The 25,200-nt window shown below is 42.0% G+C and overlaps 1 protein-coding gene across 2 annotated transcripts in view; it reads left to right on the top strand.

The window, feature by feature from the left end:
• The window catches only part of CREBBP (CREB binding protein), a 156,096-nt gene that overhangs the window by 63,238 nt on the left and 67,658 nt on the right, over positions 1-25,200 (top strand). For both annotated transcript variants that reach the window (XM_053554722.1, XM_053554723.1), the window contains exons 3-5: positions 9,602-9,778; positions 21,244-21,484; positions 22,783-22,896. In XM_053554722.1, the coding sequence (XP_053410697.1) occupies positions 9,602-9,778; positions 21,244-21,484; positions 22,783-22,896 (532 nt within the window). The remainder of the gene's footprint in view (positions 1-9,601; positions 9,779-21,243; positions 21,485-22,782; positions 22,897-25,200) is intronic.

The following is a 25,200-nucleotide window of genomic DNA, read 5'->3' as shown; positions in this document are numbered from 1 at the left end:
TGAAACTCTTGGGGTTAAGCGATTCTCTTGCCTTAGCCTCCCAAGTAGCTGGGACTGTAGGCACCCACCACAACGCCTGGCTATTTTTGTTGTTGCTGTTGTAGTTGTCATTAGCAGGCCCTGGCTGGGTTCTAACCCACCAGCTCCTATGTATGTGGCTGGTGCCCTAACCACTGAACTACGTGCGCCAAGCCCTGAGAGCTCATCTTCCTGCTTCCATAGTGGAGCTATTGGCTTGTTTTGAGGACTTTTCAGTTTTCCTGTCCCAGAGTAGAGGAAGAACAGATTCTCTGACCTGTTAGCTTGCTTGCTTCTTTAAATTTTACTAGAAATAGTTGTGGTTCTTTAAAGCCTTCTTTGCAAGTTCTGTCCCATCTTTATTTGTCCTTTGTCTGAATTCTTACATTACTTTGTTCCTTTATCACGCCTTCTGTATGTTCTTGTCATTTGTTATCAGTGAGTAGTGGCTTGTAAATCCATGGACAAAGGTACTTCCTTGCTCAACAGAAGAGCTTTCTGTGCAGAGGGCTGCCTGGGGTAAATGCTTATTACTTAGTTTATCTAGTGACTTATTAAAATCTGTATTCCATTGCACCATAGCTGTGCTGCAGTGTAAATTAAATTTGTCTTTATAAAGATAAATTCTTCATAGAATAAAATTCTTAAAAGACATGTCATCCCAGTGAAACATGACGGTAGTTGCTAAAAGGCAAGTATTCAGACTTAGAGGCTTCACACTTCTGAGCTGGTGACATGTGAGAATTGAGTTGAGTAGGAGATGGACCCCTCACCTGTCTGGGTGCTTTAGCCAGTTCTCCTGCCCAACTGTGCTCTGGATAGCCAAGTACTGTCTGTGGCAGCATAGTCAGTGGTATATTTCTCCCTACTGTCTTTGCCAAGTTGAGGTACTGGAAGGATTCCAGGAGCAAGCGGGTGATAGCAGACAACTGAATACAGCCATGTCTTTCCATGAAAACTGCTTTTCTTGGCTTTCTTCCAAGAATGGTAGGTTGCCAAGGGAAAATGCTTTGGCTTTACAAATGATCTGGCCATAGACCAGGTTAGTTCTGGTTCTTTATGTCATTGAAAAGAATAAATATTTCTGTTTTTTAAATTATTTAGCAAACTTTTGTTCCCAATATACTGAACTGTGTTGTTTTTACATACCTTATATGGATTTGTGGTTTTCAGGGTATACCAGTGTGTGAAGAAAGATGCTTAAAACTTTAGGTTAAGAATGTGTCAGGTTAGGCTGGAGCCACATGAAATGCAGTGTGTGTTGGGGCGTGTGGCTGGCATGTGAACAGGAGTTATGTTGGTTTCTTTTTTCATGGGAGTGTTTGTTCTTATTCAGTTTTTCTATGTTTTGAGTTAAATTTCAACTCATGAATGTTAGGCAAGGTTATTTTGATCATATATCATTTTTGTTTATATTTTAAGTTTGAAATGAATATTATGAGTTTATTGTTTTTAAAACTGTAACTTAATCTGGAATGAAAACTGGAAAGATTGTGATTTACTAGAACAATTGGAAAAGCATGGTCCCTTCTCAATATTTCTTTAAGTAACAAACACACAAGATTGTTCTTTGTCACAAGTGTTTTTCATGTTTCTCTGAATTTGTCTCATAATCAAATGCCAGTGATTCTGGCTGATCTCCCTGAAGAGTGTCCCTTTATTGCATTATTGTCCTAAGCGTAGTTAAGAAAGAACTGCAGGTAGTTGTAGGTACACCTCCAAAGCTGCCTCTTCATCTTCTATGTCATTGTCATTATGTACTACCCAGCACTCACAGTGTTTGTTATGTGTCAGTGACTCTTGTTAGTGTTTCACATATGTGAATTTGTTTAATCTTCACACAATCCCAAGAGGGGTTAGCTACATTTTTTTCTTTGGAAACTGAGTCTCACTCTGTCACCCTGGATAGAGTGCTGTGGCATCATCATTAGCTTATAGCACCGTCAAACTCTTGGGCTCTCAGTCCTCCTGCCTCAGCCTCTCTAGTAGCTGGGACAGGCACCCATCAGCACGCTTGGCTAGTTTTTCTATTTTTGGTAGAGATGGGGATCTTTCTCTTCCTCAGGCTGGTCTCCAAATCCCGAGCTCAAGCAATCCACTGACCTTAGCTTCTCACAGTGCTAGGATTACAGGCATCAGCCACTGCACTCGGCCCTGTTAGCTTCATTATGGAGCTTATAAAACTGACACACAGAGAGGTGTAAGTAAATTGGTCACATGGGTCACACAGCTAGGCGTGGCAGAGCCACTGTTCAGACCAAGTAAATATCTCCCCAGAATCCTCATGATTGCCTCTGTGAATGAAATCTTATTTGTGGCTATGTTCTAAGAAAACCTTTTCTTTGTTTTCTAAAAAACAGATGGTAGACTGGCTTTGGGCCACCGCTGTTATATGCCACTCAGGGGTCTTTGGTGAGAGCCTGTGTCTCTATCCAAAGCTGCTTATGTGAGTCTATGTGCTTGGAGGGGACATACTTCTCCTTAGGGAGATGATGGCAGTGTGGCACAGGGCAAGGTCTCTAGACTGGGAATGTGGAGAGCCTTGTGGTGAGCTATCAACTTGATTAGTGTGCCCCTGAGTTTTCTGGGGGATTCTTTCTTCATCTATGAAGTGATCTAAGAGTTTTTGCTAGATACTCTTTTTTTGTAGAGATGGAGTCTCACTTTATCGCCCTCGGTAGAATGCTGTGGCGTCACACAGCTCACAGCAACTTCCAACTCCTGGGCTTAGGCAATTCTCTTGCCTCAGCCTCCTAAGTAGCTTGGGACTACAGGCGCCTACCACAACGCCCAGCTATTTTTTTTGTTGCAGTTTGGCCAGAGCCGGGTTTGAACCTGCCACTGTTGGTATATGGGGCCGGTGCCCTACCCACTGAGCCACAGGCACCACCTACTGCATACTCTTTAACTCATTGATTATCCCACTAAGCTTATTACTGGAGGTTGTATTTTGTTTTCTTTGTGTATGTTTGTGACCAGCATCAGTGATCTCCACACACACCTGACCACAAAGTCCACTTCCTCTGAGTGCTGTGTGGTGTGGTTTTCTGTGTATCAGGGTATGAGGAGAACTGATGAAAAAGCCAGCTTTTGAAAAACAACATGTTTAATGGTATCAACAAAACCACATCAAACTCAGCGCTTGTTGCCCCTGAGAGTGTTTGTCAGCCTGGCCAACTCCAACTCCCGTGTAGCAGGATTTGATCAATGGATCAGACACTGCCACTAGAATTTGCTGCAGATGTTGTATTTGTTTTGGTAATAATGGTGGTCGTAGGCATCATGCACAGGTGTTTCTGGCTGTAGTTTACTACTTCTTTTTTTTTTTTTAAAACAAGACTGGTTCTTGCCTGATAAGGTGAGTTAGGTGAGTAGTAGACATACTCTCTTGGTTAGTATAATGGAGAGAATTTGTCCTTTGAAAGTCTGGAGCTTGTTTTCTCATTAATATTTTGATAGCTATCACATCATTACAAGTAGAAAATGGTATTATTTGTCCCCTACACTGAAGTAAACAGGAGGCTGTTTGACCTCTAAGCTTGATAGATCATTAATTAATTCAGTGCACAAATGGGAAGCTCTGGGTTAGGGCATGGATGGGGCCTTGCACCAGAGCCCAGGAGGTGTATGTAGCACAGAAGACCTGTCTTAAAGCCAGACAGGGCTTCTACATGTGCTTTGATCAAACACACAACTGTTGTCATCCTTTAAAAACCAACTCTGAGTTGGAGTTGTGGAGACTTTAGGATACAGCACTAATTTTTTTCTTCCTGTCTAATTCATTCTTTCTGAGGGCCTATTCTCAGTATGCTCAGCTTTTCAGCATGGGAACGTGAATTGCCCATCTCTTCCAAATGGCAGCCGAGGTCCTTATTTGAAAGTTTGGAAGGTAGAAATAGAAAGGGGCCATTTTTTTTCTGCCTCTCCTGACACCTTTGTGCCATTGTACCCTAGCTTTCATGACTCCCCAAGGTTTTTTTGTGTTTTTATTTTTCCCGCCTGGTTACGAACTGGGGACCTTTCGTGTGTGTGTGTGTGTGTGTGTGTGTGTGTGTGTGTGTGAGGCAAATGTGATAACCACGGTTTTTGATCACCTCCTTCCTCAGGGTTGATGTAGGGAGCTGTTGTTCCTAAGGGCTCCTTTGGGTGGCGGTCTCTTGTAGTATTCATTCATTTGTTTTTTTCCCCAGTACTAAGTACCCAATATGTGTTGGGGGATACAGAGGAGATGAGTGTTTAATGAAAGCAAAAAGTTTTATCCTAGTTTTTGTGACCAAGACAAATTCAGGATGGATCACCATAAATGTTATAACAGACATTGCTACACGTTGGAGTCACGTAGTACTTTGTGCTCTACATAGTATGTCTGTAGTCCATGTCTGTTGAAGGAGGAGAAGCCTACTCTACTCTTTCCCTCTTCTGTATTGATGACTGTCATTCACCTGCTTCCCACACAGCTCTGGACTTAGCAGGTTTTGACTGATGAGCTGGGCACACCCACCAGAATTTGCTGCAGATGCTGTCTTTGTTTTGGTAGTAAAGGCGAGTATAGGCTTGTTCACAGGTTTTGAGCTGAGCTCTGAAAGAGATCCCTCAGCAGAGCTTATACTTTTAGTCATGCTAAGGCTGAGGAGGTACTTAGCCTCATTCTCTTTGGGGGGTGGTTGGAGTTGAGGAGACTTCAGGATACAGCACTAGTATTTTTTTCTTCCTGTCTAATTTATTCTTTCTTTATACACAGGGACTGTAGTTAACGTCTTTCTTATTTCAGTCAAGTGATAGGCACAGACAGTGGAGTAAGTAGGTTCTCAAACGATTGTTTAATACATTTGGTCACGATGCTTTTTCTTTTTTTTATTAAATCATAGCTGTATACATTAATGCAATCATGGGGTAGCGCAATGCTTTTTCATGGGAAAACTTTGTTGAGCTACACGGCATTATTTAATTCAGATCTCATTATTGGAGAACTTACTCTTAGGTACTTACTGTAGTTAACTTTTACTGTTTTCTGAGATTAAACTTGAATTAAATTCTTAAAGGAGTTGTGTTCAGAAGAATAGAGTAAAAGGAGATTTTAAGATGTATAGGCTATTGAATGAGGCAAAAAATAAATATTTCTTTTTTTTTTTTATTGTTGGGGATTCAAAAAAATAAATATTTCATAAGTTTTAATTTGTTCATATGTTATATAATTTCACCATTAGCCGAACAGTTGTCTGTTCCTGCTCTGTTAAGCTTTTTGAATTCTATTTACAAGATTATGTGGAGGTTCTCCAGCAACCTTAAACCAAATCCTGACAAACTTTGGTTGAAGATAAAGCCAAGTTTACTAAATTACTATGAAGTAATTGTTGCGAAGTTTTAAAAAATGTATAGCTTTATATTAATTGGCATTAGTCATCTTGATTTTAGTATTTCATTTTGAGCATTGGTGCTGAAAGGTATGTGTGTTGGTCTAGACTAACATACCATGACATTCGCTTTGGTCAATGGAGAATAGATACAGAATAGGGATTCAGAAATCAAGACTCTAGAAGCAAATGGCTTTTACCTAAAACTGCAGCCTAAGACTAGGGCATGGCCCTTGAGTTTACCAGCTTTTGCAAGGAAAAAAAGCAAAAAGAGGCAGGAGCAACCTTGCCTGAGACCTGTGAGAGGCCATCTGGGTGCCTTGGCTGGTTCTATTAAGAAGAAGCTGGGGGCGGCGACTGTGGCTCAAGGAGTAGGGTGCCGGTCCCATATGCCAGAAGTGGTAGGTTCAAACCTAGCCCCGGCCAAAAACCAAAAAAAAAAGAAGAAGAAGAAGAAGCTGGGGCTGGCCCTGGCCCTGGTGCCAGAAGCCCATTCCCTGATAGCTTTGGTCTTGTTTGTTTTTATCATAGGATGAGATTTTTTCTTTCTATCTCACTCTTTTTTTTTTTTTCCTTTTTATTTCTGGAGACAAGAGTCTGATTTTGTTGCCTTCAGTAGAGTGCTGTGGCATCATAGCTCACAACAACCTTAAAATCTTGGGCTCAAGTGATCCCTTTGCTTCTACCTCCCAAGTAGCTGGGACTACAGGTGTCTGCCACAATGCCCAGCAATTTTTTAAGAGATGGTATCGCTCTCTGGCTCAGGCTGGTCTCAAACTCGTAAGCTTAGGCGATCTATCCACCTCAGCCCCCAGAGTGCTGGGATTATGGGCATGAGCTGGAGGTTCCTTGATGTGCCATGTAAGATCTTAGACTTTCTCTTGGGTCTCACCTTGTGAGGATCAAAACCATGTTGAAGCTGTTTTTTTATGCTATTTTACTGCATGTCCAAGAAGAAAAGTTGCAAACAGATTTCCTGAGAACTCTGAGTGTTCCCAAACATGAAGTCGCCCTTTGAAATTGACCAGTTAGAAGGTGCCTAGAGTCTTAACCATGCAAGTATCACCCAATTGACCAGACACACCCACCCTGTTTTCACCCTGGCAAGATGATCTTAGGACACTGCTCAAAAATATTTTCGAAGTTTTAAAAATATTTTTTTTCAAAGAGATAAGGTCTCTGTCACCAAGGCTGGTGTGGATTGGTGCTAATCATAGTTCACTGCATCCTCAAACTCCTAGGCTCAAGCGATTGTCCTGCCTCAGCCTCCCAAATAGCTGGGACCACACAGGTGCATGCCATTATACCTGGCTGATTTTTTATTTTTTGTTGAGATGGGATCTCACTATGTTAACCAGAGTGATCTTGAACTTCTGGCCTCAAGTGATCCTCCTGCCTTAGCCTCACAAAATGTTGGGATTATAGGTGTGAACCACTGCATCCAGCCAGAAATTTTTTAAAACAGGTCAGATGAACTTTGAGATCCATAGGACTTAGAGAAGGCAGAGAGATAAGAGTCCATAGAAACAATATAAGTTATCCAAAGTTATTCTCATGCTAGTGAGGCTGGTGGAGAGAACAGAGCTATGATTTCTTAAATGAAAACACTCACCTCTTGTATCAAATTCTGGGCCTCTAAGAATAGTGTTTCTGTACTTTGATTATGTGTAGTAAAACATTCTGAGAGTGGTAATTGCTACATGAAATTAATTCAGTACTTTATGAAAATACAAATTTCCTGTGTCAGTTCTTCTAAGTTTCAGGTAACAAGTGAAGGTCAGACTCTAGTTGAGAGTCAGAAGTGCCCTTTATATTTTCTGAGCTACCATCTCACCTTGATTAAGTCATTTGAACTCAAAGTTGAGCCTGGCTTATGGGCTTGGTGGAGAAATTTGTGTCTCAGTTAACTTGAGTAGAGCATGCAGGGCAGGCAAAACTGGTGACTAGAATGTGATCGTTTTCACAAAAGTGAGACACACCTGCTTTGAGGGCTGCGAGTGGAAGGAACCCACCCCACCCCACCTGACCCTCCCCCCTCCCCCCTCCCCCCACCCCCCCACCCCCGGCCACTGCCCGTGTGTGAAAAGCACACAGCAAGATCTTTTTGGTTATACTACTTTGGTTTTATTTGTGTTTTTATATGGTCAGAAAAGGGTCAGTTGGTTGAGCATTGATTTGTTTGCAGCCTAGACTTCTATCACTGAAAGAAATAATGTGATCTGTCTGCATTCATCTTACGGTAGGTGAGGCCATCAAAGTCCCTGGAAAGAATGTAAATTATCCAAAGTAGACACACTAGTGAGGCTGGTGGAGAGAACAGAGCTGTGATTTCTTGAATGAAAACACTCACCTCTGAGAGGTGTTCCCTTCTTTGGGCTGTTTTTCCAAGTCATACATAAGACAGACTAGGACATCAGACTTGTAGGGCATAGATTAGATAGCAGATGGAATATTATAACTTTGTGAAAAAGCAAAAGCAGGCAACTCAAACATAGTTTATTTCTTTTTTTTTGCCATTTTTGGCCAGGGCCAGGCTTGAACCCACCACCTCTGATATATGGGGCCGGTGCCCCACTCCTTGAGCCACAGGCGCTGCCCTTTTTATTTTTTTTTTTAGACAGAGCCTTAAGCTGTCACCCTGAGTAGAGTGCTGTGACATCACAGCTCACAGCAACCTCCAACTCCTGGGCTCAAGCGATTCTCCTGCCTCCGCCTCCCAAGTAGCTGGGACTACCGGCACCTGTCACAATGCCCGGCTATTTTTTGGTGGCAACCGTCATTGTTTGGTGGGCCTATGCTGGATTCAAACCCGTCATCTTGGGTGTATGTGGCTGGCGCCTTAGCCACTTGAGCCACAGACGCCGAGCCAAACATACAGTTTCTTAATGATTAGTCTTTGTTCTTCCGTAGAGGAAAAGATCAGCATTGGGATATCACTTTGGAGATTCCCAAATTTCCCTCTGAAAGTGGCATCTGAGAGGTCATGAGGGAACCTAGCCTGGGTCTGTTGATTGGAGGAATTCTGGTGGGTGGCAGACCCTGGTGGAAGCATGGCTGAGGGTTCTTGCTTCCCATATGTGCCTTTATCTACATTATATTTTATTTTACTTTAATTTAAAACATAAATTTATCATGGGAAATTTTACACGTGTACACTGTTGAAGAAGATAATATAACCCCCATATGTTTATCGCCTATTGCTTGGTTAGCAATCAACAATACATCAGCAGTCTGTTTCACGTATGCCCCTCTCTTGCCACCTCCTGCTGCCTTGGTGCATTGCAGTTGACTCATGAGTAACACAGTGGTTAGGGGTGCTGATCCTATGCAGTTAAAAATCTGTGTTTAATTTTTTGACTTCCCAACTTAATATAAATAGCCTTTTGACCAGATGCCTTACCAGTAATATATAGTTAATTAACACAGCTTTTATATATGTATTATATACTTTATTCTTAACAATAAGCTAGAGAAAAAAACATGTTAAGAAAATCCTAAGGAAGAGAAAATATATTTACTATTCATGGAGTGAAAGTGGATGATCATAAAGGTCATCCTCATCATCTTCACATTGAGTAGGCTGAGGAGAAAGAGGAGGGGTTGGTCTTGTAGCTTCAGGGTGTCAGAGGTGGAACAGATGGAAGAGGCAGGACAGCACAGATTTTAGTGGACCTGTGCAGTTCAAACCTGTGCTCGAGGATCAGCTGTACTTTAAAGCAAGTTCCAGATGTTAGTTACATCATTTTATTGCCAATGTATTATGCACTTTGAACTAATGGAAACTAAGTTCAGATGTGATGGAAAATCTAAAAGAAACTTACTACCTATGGGCTAATAAAGGATTAAACTGAAGGAACTTCCCTTGGTAAGCAGCTCTAGAAGGTTTTGTTTTCCAAGTGGTTTTTTTTAACTTGTTGGTGCTACTGTTGGGGTTAGTGGGTTATGGCTGTATGAGGCACTGGGTATGGCCAGGTGAGGGTAAACAATGCTGCCTCTTCTGGGATAGTATATAGGATGAGGAGAGAGAGATAGCTGTTAGGAGCGGTATATAGCCTTTTGAGCAACTTGTTCTGTTAATAATCCTAATTGAATCCTGATAATTTATAATCGAAATGAGGGTTTAACAGGAAATAACTTTTTTGCTTCAGTGGTCAAAGTGAACATTTCTTAACTCCTTCCTTTGTATGTGATTGCATCATGACAGCTGATACTGCCTATTCTTGTTCCAGATGGGAATTCCTGGTAACACAAGTCCGTTTGGACAGCCCTTTAGTCAAGCTGGAGGACAGCAAATGGGAGCCACTGGAGTGAACCCCCAGTTATCCAGCAAGCAGAGCATGGTCAATAGTTTGCCTACCTTTCCTACAGACATCAAGAATACTTCAGTCACCAATGTGCCAAATATGGTGAGTCGCCCTTGGCTCTCGGTGCTGTGGGTCTCCATTGGGTGCCTATGGATTTTGTCACACTCATGGTGAAATTCAGAAACTAAAAATGGGTAAGTGGGTTCTAGGAAGATAACATATTTCTTAGATATAGCTCTCTAAATTAGTATTACATTTTTTGTGATTAGCTGGCAATGGGAGGGATAGGTGAAGATGATTCAGCTGCTTTTCCCAGGCTCCCTTTGTTGTTGGAGAGAATATCACATATGGGAATCGCTTACCTTCCTCTCCAGGATCATAAGAAGCAGAAAGACTGGCCTTTCTTATGCTTCCTGTGTGTTAGTGAGTTGACAGTGTTTGTAGAAGCCCATTGACTTATGCTGCAGTCAAATGAAGTATATTTATCTTCTGGGGACTATATTGTGTTGAATAGATGCATTTTAATGTCTGACTTGATAGATGATTTCACATCTTTTCTCTTGCTGAGAAACCTCTTTAAGAGTTCCCATCTATAAAAAATGGAACCTATTTGTATAACTTCTCAACCTAATAATCCAAAATGTTAATGGGAAAATATCTTCTTTTGCATCACAAAATAAAATCTCTCTTAATTCAGGACTCATAGGGACCTCACTTTGTACACATTGGTTGCATCATGGCTGAGGGCCTTCATTGGTCAGTAATGACCATGAACAACCACTTCTCTTACCTGTGCTTGATGCTGGAAACCTGACCTCCCAAGTTTGCCCTTCACATCTCTCTGCAGACCCAGAAGAAAGCTTGCGGAGGATGTCAGGAAAAAATTGGGTTTTGGTTTTTGAAAACTTTTTATTTTGAAGTATTTGTTGTAAAGATAATATATGGAATTGCTTTATATCATTTCTGTTACCTGCTTCCCCAATAACATCTTACATAACCATGGTACCTTTATCAATACTAAGAAATTAACATTGCTGACAATGCTTAGGAGTTTTGATCTGTTGGGAAGCAGAGAGAATTGAGTCTCTTTGTGTTTGATAAAGTCAGAAAAATGGGAATGGTAAGGTATCCTAGTCAGGTGCTACCTCTCTGTTTGCTATATTCTTTTAAGGGAAGGGGCTATGTATGGGTAACAAAACTTGCTCTCAAAACTACAAAAACTATTTAATATTCTTACCATTTCTTTATTTCTTCTGATCACCCCCCTATAACCTTTCTTGATCTCCTTCTCTCTATCCAGTAACTTTTCTTGCCAGGATTGTCTTGTTCCTGACAGTATAGATCCAGACCTTCCTTAGCACAACCCTTTGAGTCCTGGGAACAGCACCACGCTTTTCCTTTTCCAGTCCTTGCAAAGGACAGTACTGTGGATGCTAGTGCTGCTGTCCTTGCTTGAGCCTGCACAGTAACCAGGAGCACATTTGGACTTCAGAGTGAAAGAATTTGCTTTTCCAAGATGTCCTGTTTCACCATCAGCAAAACCCTGACCTAACACTTTCTTCCCTCTTCTAAAATCTTTTCCAGCCCCACTTCCCTGCCCTCTCTCCTTTACTGACAGCTCAGTGACAGAATCCCTTCACTCTGGGTCCCTCTGCTGCCGCTCCAGAGGCCTGAGCTTGCCAAGTGTGGTGTACTTGTCAAGGGCAGGTTCAGCTCGTTCCCTTCACCTGCATCAGGGCTGGAGCCCTGTGGTCTGAAGCTGGACTTCACTCTGCTGTGGAGCCAGCATGGACCCTGTGGTATGTTCCGCAGTACCACGGCCACTGCCCACTGGGTGCTTGCGTCCCATCCCACAGTCAGGCTGATCAGAAAGGGCCAAAAATAGTCATTCCTGTTGAGAACTCATGCTCTGGAGAACAGTTAGGGGGCATCTGTCTCCCAGACATCTGGCAGAAATAAAACCAATTCTTTCCCTCTCTCATTCCCTGTCTCTCTTCTCTTTTTCTTGCTCTTTTTTGGTCTTCTCGGGGTCATGGTAAACTGAAGAAATGTTTTTGTCCATGGGAGCTGCACTCCTTGTCTAGTGACTGCTTTCCCATCAGAACCTACCAGAACTTTGAGGGATCCACATCATATGCCTTGATGCCTTTGGAGGGTGAACTTTGAGTGATCACCTCTGTCGTTTGTCTACACCATTTGTTCTGAAGAGCCCTGGGCACACTGTGCCTACATTGTGTGTCTGTGAGTCCGCATGACCATTCTGATCAATGCTCCATGTGGATGTGAAAGTCAAAGGGGACTAGAAAGGAGATGATTAACAGCACCACAGGGTTTGCCTGATGTCTTTCTAAGTGATCGTGATCTGTGTCTTACCTTACTCCTGTGATAGCCTCTCGAGGGATATTATTCCAGGTCCCATTTTACAGCTGAGGAAGTTGAGGCCCTGAAGGGTTTTGGTTGTTTGCAGTGGGTAGAGCTTCCTTTCAACAAAACCAAAAGCTCTTTAATTGAGTCCTGAAATTGTTTCTGCAACCCTGAGCACAGGTGGGAAATCTTTCATTAACCCTTGCTTACACAGCTTGTCTGTAATTCCTCAAATGTGTCTTGTGGTCCTCTTTGAATTTTCTGAATTATATCTGACCTCTTGAAATCCACATATTTTCACACTGTGAGGTTAAGTGGTCACAAAAAATCTAGGTCTGTTTAATGAAAAAAAAGAAAAATATGGGGCTGGGCGTAGTGCCTCACACCTGTAATTCTAGCACTCTGGGAGGCCGAGGCGGGTGGATTGCCTGAGCTCAGGAGTTTGAGACCAGCCTGAGCAAGAGAAAGACTCCATCCATCTCTAAAAATAGCTAGGTGTTGTGGCAGGCACCAGTAGTCCCAGCTACTTGGAAGGCTGAGGCAGGAGGATCACTTGAGCCCAAGAGTTTGAGGTTGCTATGAGCTACGACGCCATGGCACTCTACCAAGGGTGACAAAATGAGACTCTGTCTTCAAAAAAGAAAGAAAAATATGAAGGCTGGAACTTACTTGGATTTTTGGTCATGCTTTATGGGATGAGCTTTTGAAGCCCAACTAAATTTGACACTAAACAACTCAAGTCAGAGCCCTTGACACCCAGTCACCCAGTGCCCTGGCATAGCTCTTCTCAGAATGACTTAAGCCATGTGGCCATTGATAAAGGAACTTTTGCTTTTCTCCTTGTTTCTAGAGAATTCCTACATCCCTGAGCAGAATTGAGAAAGGGTAAAGATGTGGTCATTCATATAATTTGTTGCATTTGTTGAGTGCCTTTTGGAGGTCCAGGTGCTGGAGTAGGCAACCCAAGGTGTAGGTGTGAATGGTGTAGTGCTTGCCTCTCTCAAGGAATTGGGGTGTGGTGGCAGCAGAAAACACAGTGACAGTTGCTCTGGAACATCGTGAGTAGCAGCCCAGGATTAAGGTTGACTATGGACCTCCTTAGGTGGAGCCATCAGAGAAGGCCACACTGAGGAGGGAAATTGAAAGGCAAGATTGGAAAGTTGAGAAGAAGCTACAGAATATCAGGGGAGCATTGACTTACATATGAACTGGCACGGTCCGGTGGAAAGGTACTTGGAGAGAGGGGAAAGCAATGTGAGCAGAAGTTGCGGGCCAAGCAGGAGCCCCCGACTTGGGGGGGAGGAGGACCATTAGCTTGCAGGGAGATGATTTGAAGTCCTTATGTTGCTTAAAACTTGTTCTGGCTACCGTGTGGGGACGTAAATTGGGGAAGGAGAGCACATGCTACAGTGGTCTAGGCTGGAGGAGATACTAAGAGTAGTCTGGATGCCTTCAGTCACAGCTGGGTTGAGAGACTCGGAGACTCAGTGCAGTTTGCCACAAGGGTGGGTGTGTTGGATGAGTGGTTGTGACGTGTCAGGTGAAGCAATACTTACTGAGCTGGGGAGGAATGGACTTGGAGAAAAGAGCAGGGAGAGCATGAGTGACCACATCCAGGGAGATGCCAGGCAGGCAGGTGGGAGCACAAGGAGGGCAGCCACTGTCCATCAGAGAGTCTGTGGGACGTGGCTTAGGGAGAGAGCACATGAGCGGACACTGAGCTAGAGACTGGGTGGGGAGAAAGAGCCTGCAAAGGGGATAGCGGGGAATAATATCACAGCCAAGAGGGGAGAACATTTGAATTGGAGAACATGGTGGCTGCTGAGACACTGAGTAAGCTGGGTGGGAGGAGACAGGCAAAAGTTCTGTGGTAGGCAAGCAGCATCAGAATGTATAGGTCAGCTCCTGGCTCTGTTGTGATGGAGCAGTGTGGGCTGCCTTCTTCTGGGAGGCAACATGGTCTGCTGTTATGGAGACCTAGGGATGGCTGTGCTTTGTTGTCATCCCAAACCTTCCCAGCCATTGTCACCCTCTAGGATGTGCTGTGGGAGCCTTGGAAAGTTTAGACCCTTTGTTACCAAGGGGCTGTTAGCCCCTGTTACCAAGAATGAGGGCTTATGTTCTCAGTATAATACATTCAAAAAGAAATACCACCTTTCCCTAAATTTTCAGATATATCTCATTGCAACTCTGTCTTTGGCAGTTTTATTTGTAATTTCTTACATTGTACAGATTTTCAAGGTTTGTTAGAAATGTTGCGATATTATTTTTATGATTCTAAGACATTGTTTCTGCACATCTCTGCAGAGGTGCACGTCTCTGAAATCAGGATGTGTATTGGAGTCAGTCAGGTATAGATGTAATGAAATACAGTATGTATTCTATTTTACTTAATCATAAATGAATTAATGAGTGACATATATTTACAGTTTTCTTTGACAGCTTACATGGATATAAGAATTTAAAAATTATTTGAGTTTTATTGACAAAGGAAGAGGAACAGATTTTTGGCAGAGATAGAGACTGCATCAACTTTCTGTAGATTGGGTTTGAGATAGGCCAGTACCATCTCAGAAGAGGGATGGATGTGCACACAGGAAATTGAAGCCCGGAGAAAGTGATGAGGAGGAGGATTTCAAGACCTTTCAGAAGAGGCACCGACCCAGGGATTCCTGGTGACATAATCTTGCTTTGGATTGGGCTTTCTGCAATCTTCAGAACATTGTGTAGAAGTGGGGCTTCTTGGAATATTTAGTGATCAGAGGGGCCTTCTCTTCAGGTTCTCCCACATGGTCTTCTACAAGGGTTATTTCTAATATGAGGTTTGTATATGTGATTTTTTTGTTTGTTTGTTTTTTTGTTTTTTGCAGTTTTTGGCTGGGGCCAGGTTTGAACCCACAACCTTTCGTAATATGGGGCTAGCACCCTACTCACTGAGCCACAGGCACTGCCCTATGTGATATTTTTTTTTTTTAAAGAATAATTAAAAACTACATTATGCAGACTTCGCCTTTTAAAGTTGTGGTGCAGGAGACTTATCAGTAGTGCTGCTTATTTAAAACTGCTTATGAGGATGGTGTTATAATTTTTGTTTTGATTGTAAATTTTGAAGTAGAGATTTTGGAGAAGGCTCTCAGGCAGCTGCTGATAAACATCTCTAAACAGAAGGGAAGTGTGGCTGGAGGACTGTTGGCATAGGAGGGTGGGAGAGTTGTCTTCCTTGTCTTGCGAGGATAACACAGCTGGGGCAGTAACATTGGCAGTGCTTGAGTACTAGGGCTGCCCCCGTAGCTTGGGGTTCATTATTTTATGTGTCTTAAAGCGTGTTTGTGGGCCCACTTGTGTCAGAGTGACTGGTGGTTCCTGGGCCTCACTTAGTCTTTTTAGTTCAAATCTCTTGGGAGGAAAGTGACGTCTGTGTCATTGTGATCACTAATGTTTGTGAAACTTAAGGGTTTTTTTTTTCTCAGTTTATGCCTCCTAATACTCTATAATACAATTCAGATCATTCCCAAACAAATGGGCTTATAGTTCCTTCTCTTACACTGGAATCTGCAGGGTTTTTGTTTTTGTTTTAATTTTTTTTTAGAAACAGGGTCTTACTTGGTTGCCCAAGCTAGAGTATAGTAGTCTGGTAATAGCTCACTTCATCCTCCAATTTCTGGGCTCAAGGGATTCTCCTGCTTCAGCCTCCCAAGTAGCTGGAACTACAGGTACATGCTACCATAGCTGGCTAATTTTTAAATGATTTTTTTGTAGAGATGGAGTATCACTGTATTGTCTAAGCTGGTCTTGAACTCCTGGCCTAAAGTGATTCTCTCACCTCAGCGGCCAAAAGTGGTGGGATTATAGGCACGAACGACCATGCCTGGCTGAATGTTCAGTTTTAAACAAACTCCTCTGATAATTCTGATATAAAGTTTGTGAGAGTCACTATCCACTGAAAGGTCAGTGACATGGTGACCAACTGTCCCACTGTGGAGCGGGCTTACTTTGTTGGCCTTTGTATGTCCACTTTAGTAGTTAAAAAGCTTTTACTTATCTCCTCCCACCCTGACCTTATTTATCACATTTTCACAATTTTCTGGCTCCCATGTCTAGATACTGATCATGGAAGGATCAAGACTTGAATGGGCCACACAGGTTTAAATTTTATGAATGCGTGGGTCTCTGTTGTCATCTTCCACAGACTCCACAAAAATTCCTTTGTGTTTTGGTTTCCTTGGATAAATATTTGTGTTTACTGTCATCATACACAAGCCCTTTTGATTCACAAGTAGAAATTTAAAAAATCACTTCTTGTCTAATATTTCTCCGAAGAGAGTCCTCGTAGAGTTCTATGGAGATGGCAGGTGAGTAGTTAGGTCACCTCTTCACCACGATAGCAGTTTCTATATGAAATCACACTGCGGTTATGAATTGTGTCTCATTAATAGAATTGGAAAACAAGGGAAGAGGTTTGGAAGTAAGCCTTTGTCCATAATTATTAGTAATTTAGGTGCTTGTTTAATTTTTAAGAATTTGCATCTGTTACTTTCATCTTATTGCCTCCACTTGTGTCTTGAAGATTGCTGAGAAAAAGCATATGTATGGCCTCTAGGGAATGACCTTTAGTCTCATATTCTCAATTGCTAGATGTAAACTCTTCCTTCTATTTAAACTTTTCCCATTTGTTTTGACAAGAAATAATCAGCTAGGAAATACAATCCAAGAACAAAATATGATTTGTGACATGTAAATAACAGGAAAATGTAAACTGAGAAAAATTAGCCAGTCCTTTTGTATCAGGTACAACTCTGCACATTGCAAGTACTCAGTCAGGATCATTTAACTTTGCTTCCAACGTGAATTTCCCATTGACCAACAGCATCTTTTCTCAAGTCTAATTAGTATGTTCTGTTCTTCACTTACTCTCCTAGGTAGAAGCATACCTTATCTCAAAGATATTCTGCTCTTTCATTTCATGTAGAGAACCAGTCAGAAGATTCTTTGCATTTAGACAAGATGTACTCCATACTTAATAAGCTGGCACTGCAGCTTCTGCTTTCCTGTTAGCAGTAAATAATTGGAATATTTACTAGGCATTTCCGAAAATGAAGTGACTGTTATAAGAACTTAGAGGCCCATGTGATGGGTCTGGCTGGAAAGTAATAGCAGTCATGTAAATATGACACATGCCTACACTACAGGGATGAGCCTAGTCGATCTTTTTACAGCCCAAATCACCCCCAATTTGCTCTTACAGCCTTTCCGTAGTCACCTGAAATGGCCCTGTGCTTCAGGTCACCAAAAAACAATCTGTGCAATAACTAATTTACCAAGTTACCAAAAATTTACTACAGTAAGTATTCTTAAGAATATGTTTATATGTTGAGAGTATTTAAGAATATTCTTTTGAATATTCTACCAATATGCTTGGCACCCATAGCACAGTGGTTACGGTGTCAGCCACATACACCGAGGGTGGCGGATTTGAACCCAGCCTGGGCCTGCTAAACAATAATGGCAATTGCAACACAAAAATAGCCAGGCGTTGTAGTGGGGGCCTATAGTCCAGGCTACTTGGGAGACTGAGGCAAGAGAATCACGTAAGCCCAAGAGTTTGAGGTTGCTGTGAGCTGTGACGCCACGGCACTCTACTGAGGGCGAAATAGTGAGACTCTGTCTCAAAAAAAAAAGGCTCAGCTCCTGTAGCTCAAGCAGCTAAGGGACCAGCCACATACACCAGAGTGGGAGGGTTCAAATCCATCCCAGGCCTGCCAAACAACAGTGACAACTACCACCAAAAAATACCCAGGTGTTGTGGCGGGCACCTATAGTCCCAGCTCCTTGGGAGGCTGAGGCAAGAGAATCTCGTAAGCCCAGGATTGGAGGTAGCTGTGAGCTGTGATGCCACAGCACTCTACCCAGGGCGACAACTTGAGGCTCTGTCTCAAAGAACAAAAAAAAAGAATATTCTTTTTAAAGATTTTTTAGTACATTGGTGATTCTCATTAACTGGCTATTTGGTGAATGGGCCCAATGCTACTTAAATCTCTTTAACTCAGTTTAGACCTGATAATCTTATCTAGTGAACCTGTTTGACTGGAGGAATAGTTCCAGCACCTCCTACCTTTGATGGTTTCTTTGTGCAGTAGCAAGTAACCCCTACACCTCTCAGTAGACCTGCTCTAGCTAGGACTCACCTTTCCTGCTTGCCTTAGCCATTTGCTGTTTACTTTAAAATCATAGCTTTTTTTTTTTGACATATTCAGTTTGTTGCCCTCAGTAGAGTGCCATAGCATCATAGCTCACAGCAACCTCAAACTCTTGGGCTCAAGCAATTCTCTTGCTTCAGACCCCCTGAGTAGCTGGGACTACAGGTACCCACCACAACGTCTGGCTATTTTTAGAGACGAGATCTTGCTTTTGCTCAGGTTGGTCTTGAACCCCTGAGCTCAGTCAATCCACCTGCCTCAGCCTCCCAGAGTGCTAGGATTACAGGTGTGAGCCACTGTGCCTAGCCCTAAAATCATAGATTTTTTTGATGTAGAAGATAAGTTTTAAATCATTCTAGTCTAGCTTGCCCATTTTAAGTTACTTCCCTATTAAATTTAGATCTTAAATTTTAAGATAATCTCCTTAAAATCACTAAGTACCAAGCAAAAAGAAGAAAACACAAGAAATATTATTCCTTCTTGTCATAGGTGATTATCACTTCTTCCCTACTTGATAGCTGTCTCCATTTAATGAGTATTTTCTTTGTGTTATGACTCCAAAACTTTGTATTCCTAGCTGTTGCAAGGTCTTTCTGGAGAGCCATCCTTTGTTATATCTGGTTTGCTTTGGCGTTATTTTCTTATTTTAGTTTTTTGAGATAAGGTCTTACCTGTTGCCAGGGCAAGGGTGCAGTGGCACCATCTCTGCAGCCTTGAACTGCTAGACTCAAGTAATCCACCTGCCTCAGCCTCCCACATAGTGGGGACTACATGTGCACACCACCCTTCTCAGCAAATTTTACTACTTTTTTGTAGGGATAAAGTCTTGCTGTGTTGTCCAGGCTGTTTTTTAAACTCTTGGCCTCAGGCAGTCCTCTTGCCTTGTCCTCCCTATACACTAAGATTATTAAGCATAAGCCTCCCCACCAGGCCCTTGTTATCATTTTTTTTTTATCTTGTCCATATCTATAGATTTTTTTAAAAAGCCTCATCATTGCATTTCTTTGATGATTAACGCGATAGAAACAGGTTGGTTGGTTTGACACAGAGTTTTGCTGTAACTGGCCTAGAGTGCAGTGGTGTTATAGCTTGCTACAACCTCCAGCTCTTGGACTTAAGTAATCTTTCTGCCTCGGCATCCCACGAAACTGGGACTACAGGTGTGTGCCACTGCACCAAGCTAACTTTTTCTGTTTTTTGTAAAGATGGGATCTTGCTTTTGCCCTAACACCTCAAGCAGTCCTCCCGCCTTGGCCTCCCCAGAGTGCTTCCTGCAGGCATGAACCACCTCACCTGGACCAACAGAACAAGTTTTAAATTTGTACGTAGTTTCCAACAATACTGTTTTGACAAATATGGTCAGTTGTAGTGTTAAAAAAAATGCTATTAAAATGTCTCCCAAATGAAAAGCGATGTGTTAATTTTTGGTAAATTACGAACATTCTGGCCAGGAGTGGTGGCTCATGCCTGTAATTCTAGCACTTTGGGAGATGGAGATGACAGAGGTTCAGTGTTGCCGTGAGCTGTGATCACACCACTGTACTTCAACCTAGGCAGTAGAACAAGATGCCTAAAAGAAAAAGCAAAACGATAATTTGCTCATGATTTAGTTGTGAAGCTAAGTTTTACCTCATTTTTTCATAACTTTTTTCCTTTTTATATGTAGTCTTTTTGTACTTTAAGAAACAGCAAGAGGGCAACATGGTCTCTTCAACTAGCCAGTGTCATGAGTTAGAAAAGGGAGGGGACACTAAGTAAAGAGCCTTAAATTCAACAACCGTATATAAGGGTATGGGTCTTAATTGGGTCCTGATTTGTGCAAACCAGTTACAAAAGACACATTTTGGACAGCTAGAGAAATTAAAATATGACTAGGTATTGGGTGATGTCAAAGAATAGTTCTTTTTGTTCCGTGTAATGATGATATCCTTTCCTTTCTTCTTTTTCGTATGTTTGAATTTTTTGTAATTTGTTTTTCACGTTGTTAAACATCTTCAGAGCTGATCAAGGGGAGACTTAATGTCACTACTGTTGTCTGGCAGGGGCAGATCAAGGGCTGTTTGCTTATACTTTAAAAATTGCAAAAATTGGGCGGTGCCTGTGGCTCAAAGGAGTAGGACACTGGCCCCATATACCGGAAGTAGTGGGTTCAAAACCAGCCCCAGCCAAAAAAAACTGCAAAAAAGAAAAAAAAAATTGCAAAAATTGTGGGGGAATACAATAGGACACTAGTTAAATGAATGTAAAACTATAGTAAGATGCTGTACTTCCATGTACATGATTCCATCCTGCTGGGTGAGACAGCTTAAATGGTGTGGGGCAGAACCTGGAGGAAATACCCAAGCAGCAGTTTCATGTGGTTCATGAAACTACTGTATAAACCTGATGTATACACAGCTTTTCCTGTGGTTGTGTATATTGTAGAGTGAATTGGGTTTTAGTTGGCTACAGTCAAGAATAAGTGTAATTGGCTGGGTGCAGTGGCTCATACCTATAATCGTAGTACTCTGAGAAGCCCAGGTGGGAGGATCCCTTGAGCTCTGGAGTTTCGAGACTAGCTTGAGCAAGAGTGAGACTATCTATGTCTATACTAAAAAATTAATAAATAATCAGCTGGGCCTGGTGGCAGGTGCCTGTAGTCTGGGCTACTCAGGAGGCTAAGGCAGGAGGATTGCTTGAACCTAGGAGTTTGGGATTGCTGTGAGACAAGCTGAGGCCACAGCACTCTAGCCTGGACAACTGTCTCCAAAGAGTAAGTGTAATTTTTTCCGGCTCAGATAATAATTGCGTACAAGTGAACTTTAATCATTCTTGTTGCTGAGTTGAGTTGATATTTTTGCTTATGGATCTTCTTAAAGTCTCTGATGCATTAAAGAGAAATGTACCAACCACTCTCTCTGTGGTTGATGTTAACTGTCAGCTTTCACATTTTTTTGAGAAATAATGGCCATGAATTGGAACTCTAAAAGCTTATTATATTATTTTTATTATTTTGTTTTATTTTAGTCTCAGATGCAAACACCAGTGGGAATTGTACCCACACAAGCAATTGCAACAGGCCCCACTGCAGATCCTGAAAAACGCAAACTGATACAGCAGCAGCTGGTTCTACTGCTTCACGCTCATAAATGCCAGAGACGAGAACAAGCAAACGGAGAGGTTCGGGCTTGCTCTCTCCCACATTGCCGAACCATGAAAAACGTTTTAAATCATATGACGCATTGTCAGGCTGGGAAAGCCTGCCAAGGTAAGTGCCATTTCTGCTCTCTTAGTGGCAGAGGTCAGGATGAAATTTGGCTTTGTTATTCATATGGCAGGTTTCTTGTTTATAGGGCTCCCATAGCCTGAGTGCTAGCCTCTGTTTGTTATGGCATATGACATGTTACTCTCAACATTCCCCACACACTTTATATGCAGGTGCCCCTGGAAGTCTTACCTGCTAAGGAGAAAGGCATTTTGGTTTTCTGATACTCTTCAAACTTCTACTACACAAGGCTATGCCATGTATTTGTTCTTTTCTTTCTGCTATTATGGAAGACATTTGTCACTTCTTGAGCACTGTCTTTGTTGTGAATGTCTAGGTTGTGGTTTTCTTTTGGGCAATGAACATAGAACAAGCACGTGCAGGCACACATTCTTTTCTGCACCCAGCATCTGTCTTGATGGTGGTTTCATAGATGCTGACAAGCAGTGGCCCAATGCTTTGCTCCTCTGCCCTGTGTCTTAAGGCTAGTCGGCAAACTTAAGATGACAGCAAACTTATCCTGGGTGACTGGAAGTGACATGAGGAACTGTGCACTGATAAATCGGGGAGGGGGGTGAAGTAGGTACGTCACGTGCCCTCTGTCTCCTCTTTCAATGACAGACGCCTCAGTTCTACTGCAGAAAGTGTTTCTTGTTAACTTTCATCTTTATCCTCTTTCCTTCTCTTCTTACTTATGTTCATAAACTTTGAGGGAAATCTCTCACTGATCTCCCTTTCTCCTGATGTGACATTTGTGCGTCTCCAGACTAACCCTATTGCAATGGAGAAGCAGAGAAGGGTGAGGTTGGACTGTAGAAGATGAAGACTGAGAATACCCTCTCAAATACTTCACAAAGTGCCCATGGCCTCTGTCAGGGTCTCCAAAGACTGCTCATTTGCTTCTTTAGCTGTATTTCTTCAACTATAGAATTTAGGTAGTTTCATCTTTAAACGTAATGTAACATTTTTATTTTAAATAGTGATATCACCAAACTGTTATTTGTTGTACCTTTCATTGCAGTTGTTCAGTATTTCAGTTTGTATAGTTTTTGTTTTGTTTTGTGGGCTGAACCTGAATCACCCATCACTCATAACATTGCTTCTTTGGGAAGTTTTGTTTGGGATTCTCAACTGTCAGCTTACAAACATTTTGAAAATAGCCTGTTTGTAAGTTGCCTATACTGTGTTATGGTTACACTTGTTACCATTTTCTTATGGAATCTGGCATTATTATTAAGGTGTTATTGAAAGTGTGACAATTTGGATAGAAAAATAACATCTCGTTGTTTTTCTGGTCATAGTTGCCCATTGTGCATCTTCACGACAAATCATCTCTCATTGGAAGAACTGCACACGACATGACTGTCCTGTTTGCCTCCCTTTGAAAAATGCCAGTGACAAGCGAAACCAACAAAGTAAGTGAGCACGGGGCCAGAGAAGCTTGGAGAAGAGAGTAGAAGCTGTTTCTAAAGAGAATGTGGAGAGTAGCTAGAGAGTGGGCAGGGGTTATTAGCCACAAAGTGCAGGTGAGGTAGGGCACTCAGCAGCCCAAGGAGCGGCTGAGCTGAGAGGGCAGATGGGCTTCCGATGAGTAAATGGCCATGTAGTGTTGGAATTTCGTTCACTCTCTCCCTGCCCCCTGCAGCATGCACTTGAAGCAGTACAAAACAGCAAAACCATTTAGATCAAAGAGCCAACATGAGTACTTGGTGTTTCCTGACAATTACTAATATGTGAGAATTTAAATGCCATGTCACTTTAATGGTGGTGACATGGGATGGCAGTAGAGGAGACACTTCTTTTGGAATTGGAAACTACTTATCCTAAGTAAGTTTTGAAGGCTCTGTCAGTCAAGGTGGGTCATTATAAAAGCCCACAGGAATATTTGTGAAGTTTTTTTCTCCTACTTGGAGATACAGTTCCCAGACCTATTTGTACAACTGATAGTTTATTTAGCCTCAAATTGAAAGTCTCTGCCCCAGGACTGGCACATCCTGGTCATTCTCATCATTTTGTCGTCTTCCAAGTATCTGTGCAACCCTAGTAGGGTGGTGACACAATGGTCTTTGTCTCTCAGGAGGCTGCATGGGGCTCCTGGGGCTCCCTGCCATCTGTAGGCATCAGAGCAGTAAGAAGGGCGAACATCTCTTCTATTTGTAAGTCCTTTTCCTGCCATTTTAGAGCTAAAACTATGGTCTTTGGGTGTTTCCTAAGCTAAGAATTACCCTTCAATCTCAGGCCCTTCTGGCTGGAGCTGCCCTCTTAGTGACCCTTCCAGCATGGCACAGTCTTCATCTTCTTCCGTCTTGCCTATGCCATCTTGCCACCCTCCTGTTTGTGTTTTAAGTCTTCATTCCTCTCATTCTTCTTGATCATCTGACTTAACCCCCACTGCTACCTGGAGAACATGCGTTGCTTTTCTCTCTGGTGTTTCTGAATAGCACAGGGAAAAATGGAAAAAGCACTTTGTTCTTCAGAGTATTGTAGAGTGGAACACCTATGTGCCCTATGTGGTTCTCCTCTTAACTGAGTCCAACCCACTTCCTCCTGAGGGGGCCAGTGAGCTGACACCACACAGTGTACTTAATTTAAAGCAGGGTGTCTGTGTTACATAGGGAGAGAAGTTTTAAGGTAATAGACTTGTTATCCTCCCTTCCTACAGAGAAGCCACAAGAAGTACTCTTTAAAAGTCAGTTTCCTAAATCAATTAAATTATTCTTTGATTGACCGAAATATGAATTAATACACAATTTGCCTAGACATCGCTAATATATAGTGAAGTTCTAGGATCTTGGGTCTCTTAGAACCAGATATGTGGGGCAGTAGTTTTAGTGTAATACAGTCTTTCCCCCAAGTTACTATAAAACTGTTTTAAGTAGTGTTTTGTGATGGTTACATTTCTTGCGTTTTCGGATTCATTTCAGTAATATAGTCCCTATAAGTGCCAGAATATTCATTGTCAGGTTTGTACTTGTACAATATTAATTCCATGAGTAGTGAGCTTACAAGAGTGTCCAACCTGTGGCCTAGGGGCCACATGCTAATTTTTTGAGGACTTATTTTGCTTATTTGTGGTGTCAAATATTGCAGAAAGTATGTAGGGACCTTTATTTTACTAGTCAGCTTTCATTAGTATTTGTGTATTTTACTGTATACCCCAAGACAACTCTTATTCTTCCACTATGTGGCAGGAAAAAAAAAAAAAGTTGGGCACCCCTGATAGGATTTTATTTTTTAATTTGGAGGTGTGGATTTCCTGGGATCTTTTGTTTTTAATATGTACTACATGACAATTGTAAACTTTTGTGATTTCTCTTTTTAAGAATCACTTATGTGGTTTCTGTTTAAAAAAAAAAAAGGAAAGAAACGTATGTGGTTTTTTTTTTTTTTTTCAACATCCTTGTAACCGCCTGAATGTTTTGAAAATTGATTCTGTGCACACTCTGTCAAGTGGTAAACCACAGTTTTTCTACTAGTCATAATGTAAGATACTACCAGGGTGATTATATAAAGTCACAGGGAAGCTTTAAATTAACTTCTTTTTTTTTGCAGTTTATGGCCAGGGCTGGGTTTGAACCTGCCACCTCCGACATATGGGGCCGGCTCCCTACTCCTTTGAGCCACAGGCGCCACCCAGCTTTAGATTAACTTTACGTAAGGTTTTGGTAGTTTTTCATTAAAAAAAGTGAAACCACGTATTTTTTAAAATTTTAAATGCT

This window comes from Nycticebus coucang, chromosome 12, assembly GCF_027406575.1.
Source record: "Nycticebus coucang isolate mNycCou1 chromosome 12, mNycCou1.pri, whole genome shotgun sequence".
Taxonomy (NCBI): Eukaryota; Metazoa; Chordata; class Mammalia; order Primates; family Lorisidae; genus Nycticebus; species Nycticebus coucang.
This window is presented reverse-complemented; position numbering and strand designations above follow the sequence as displayed.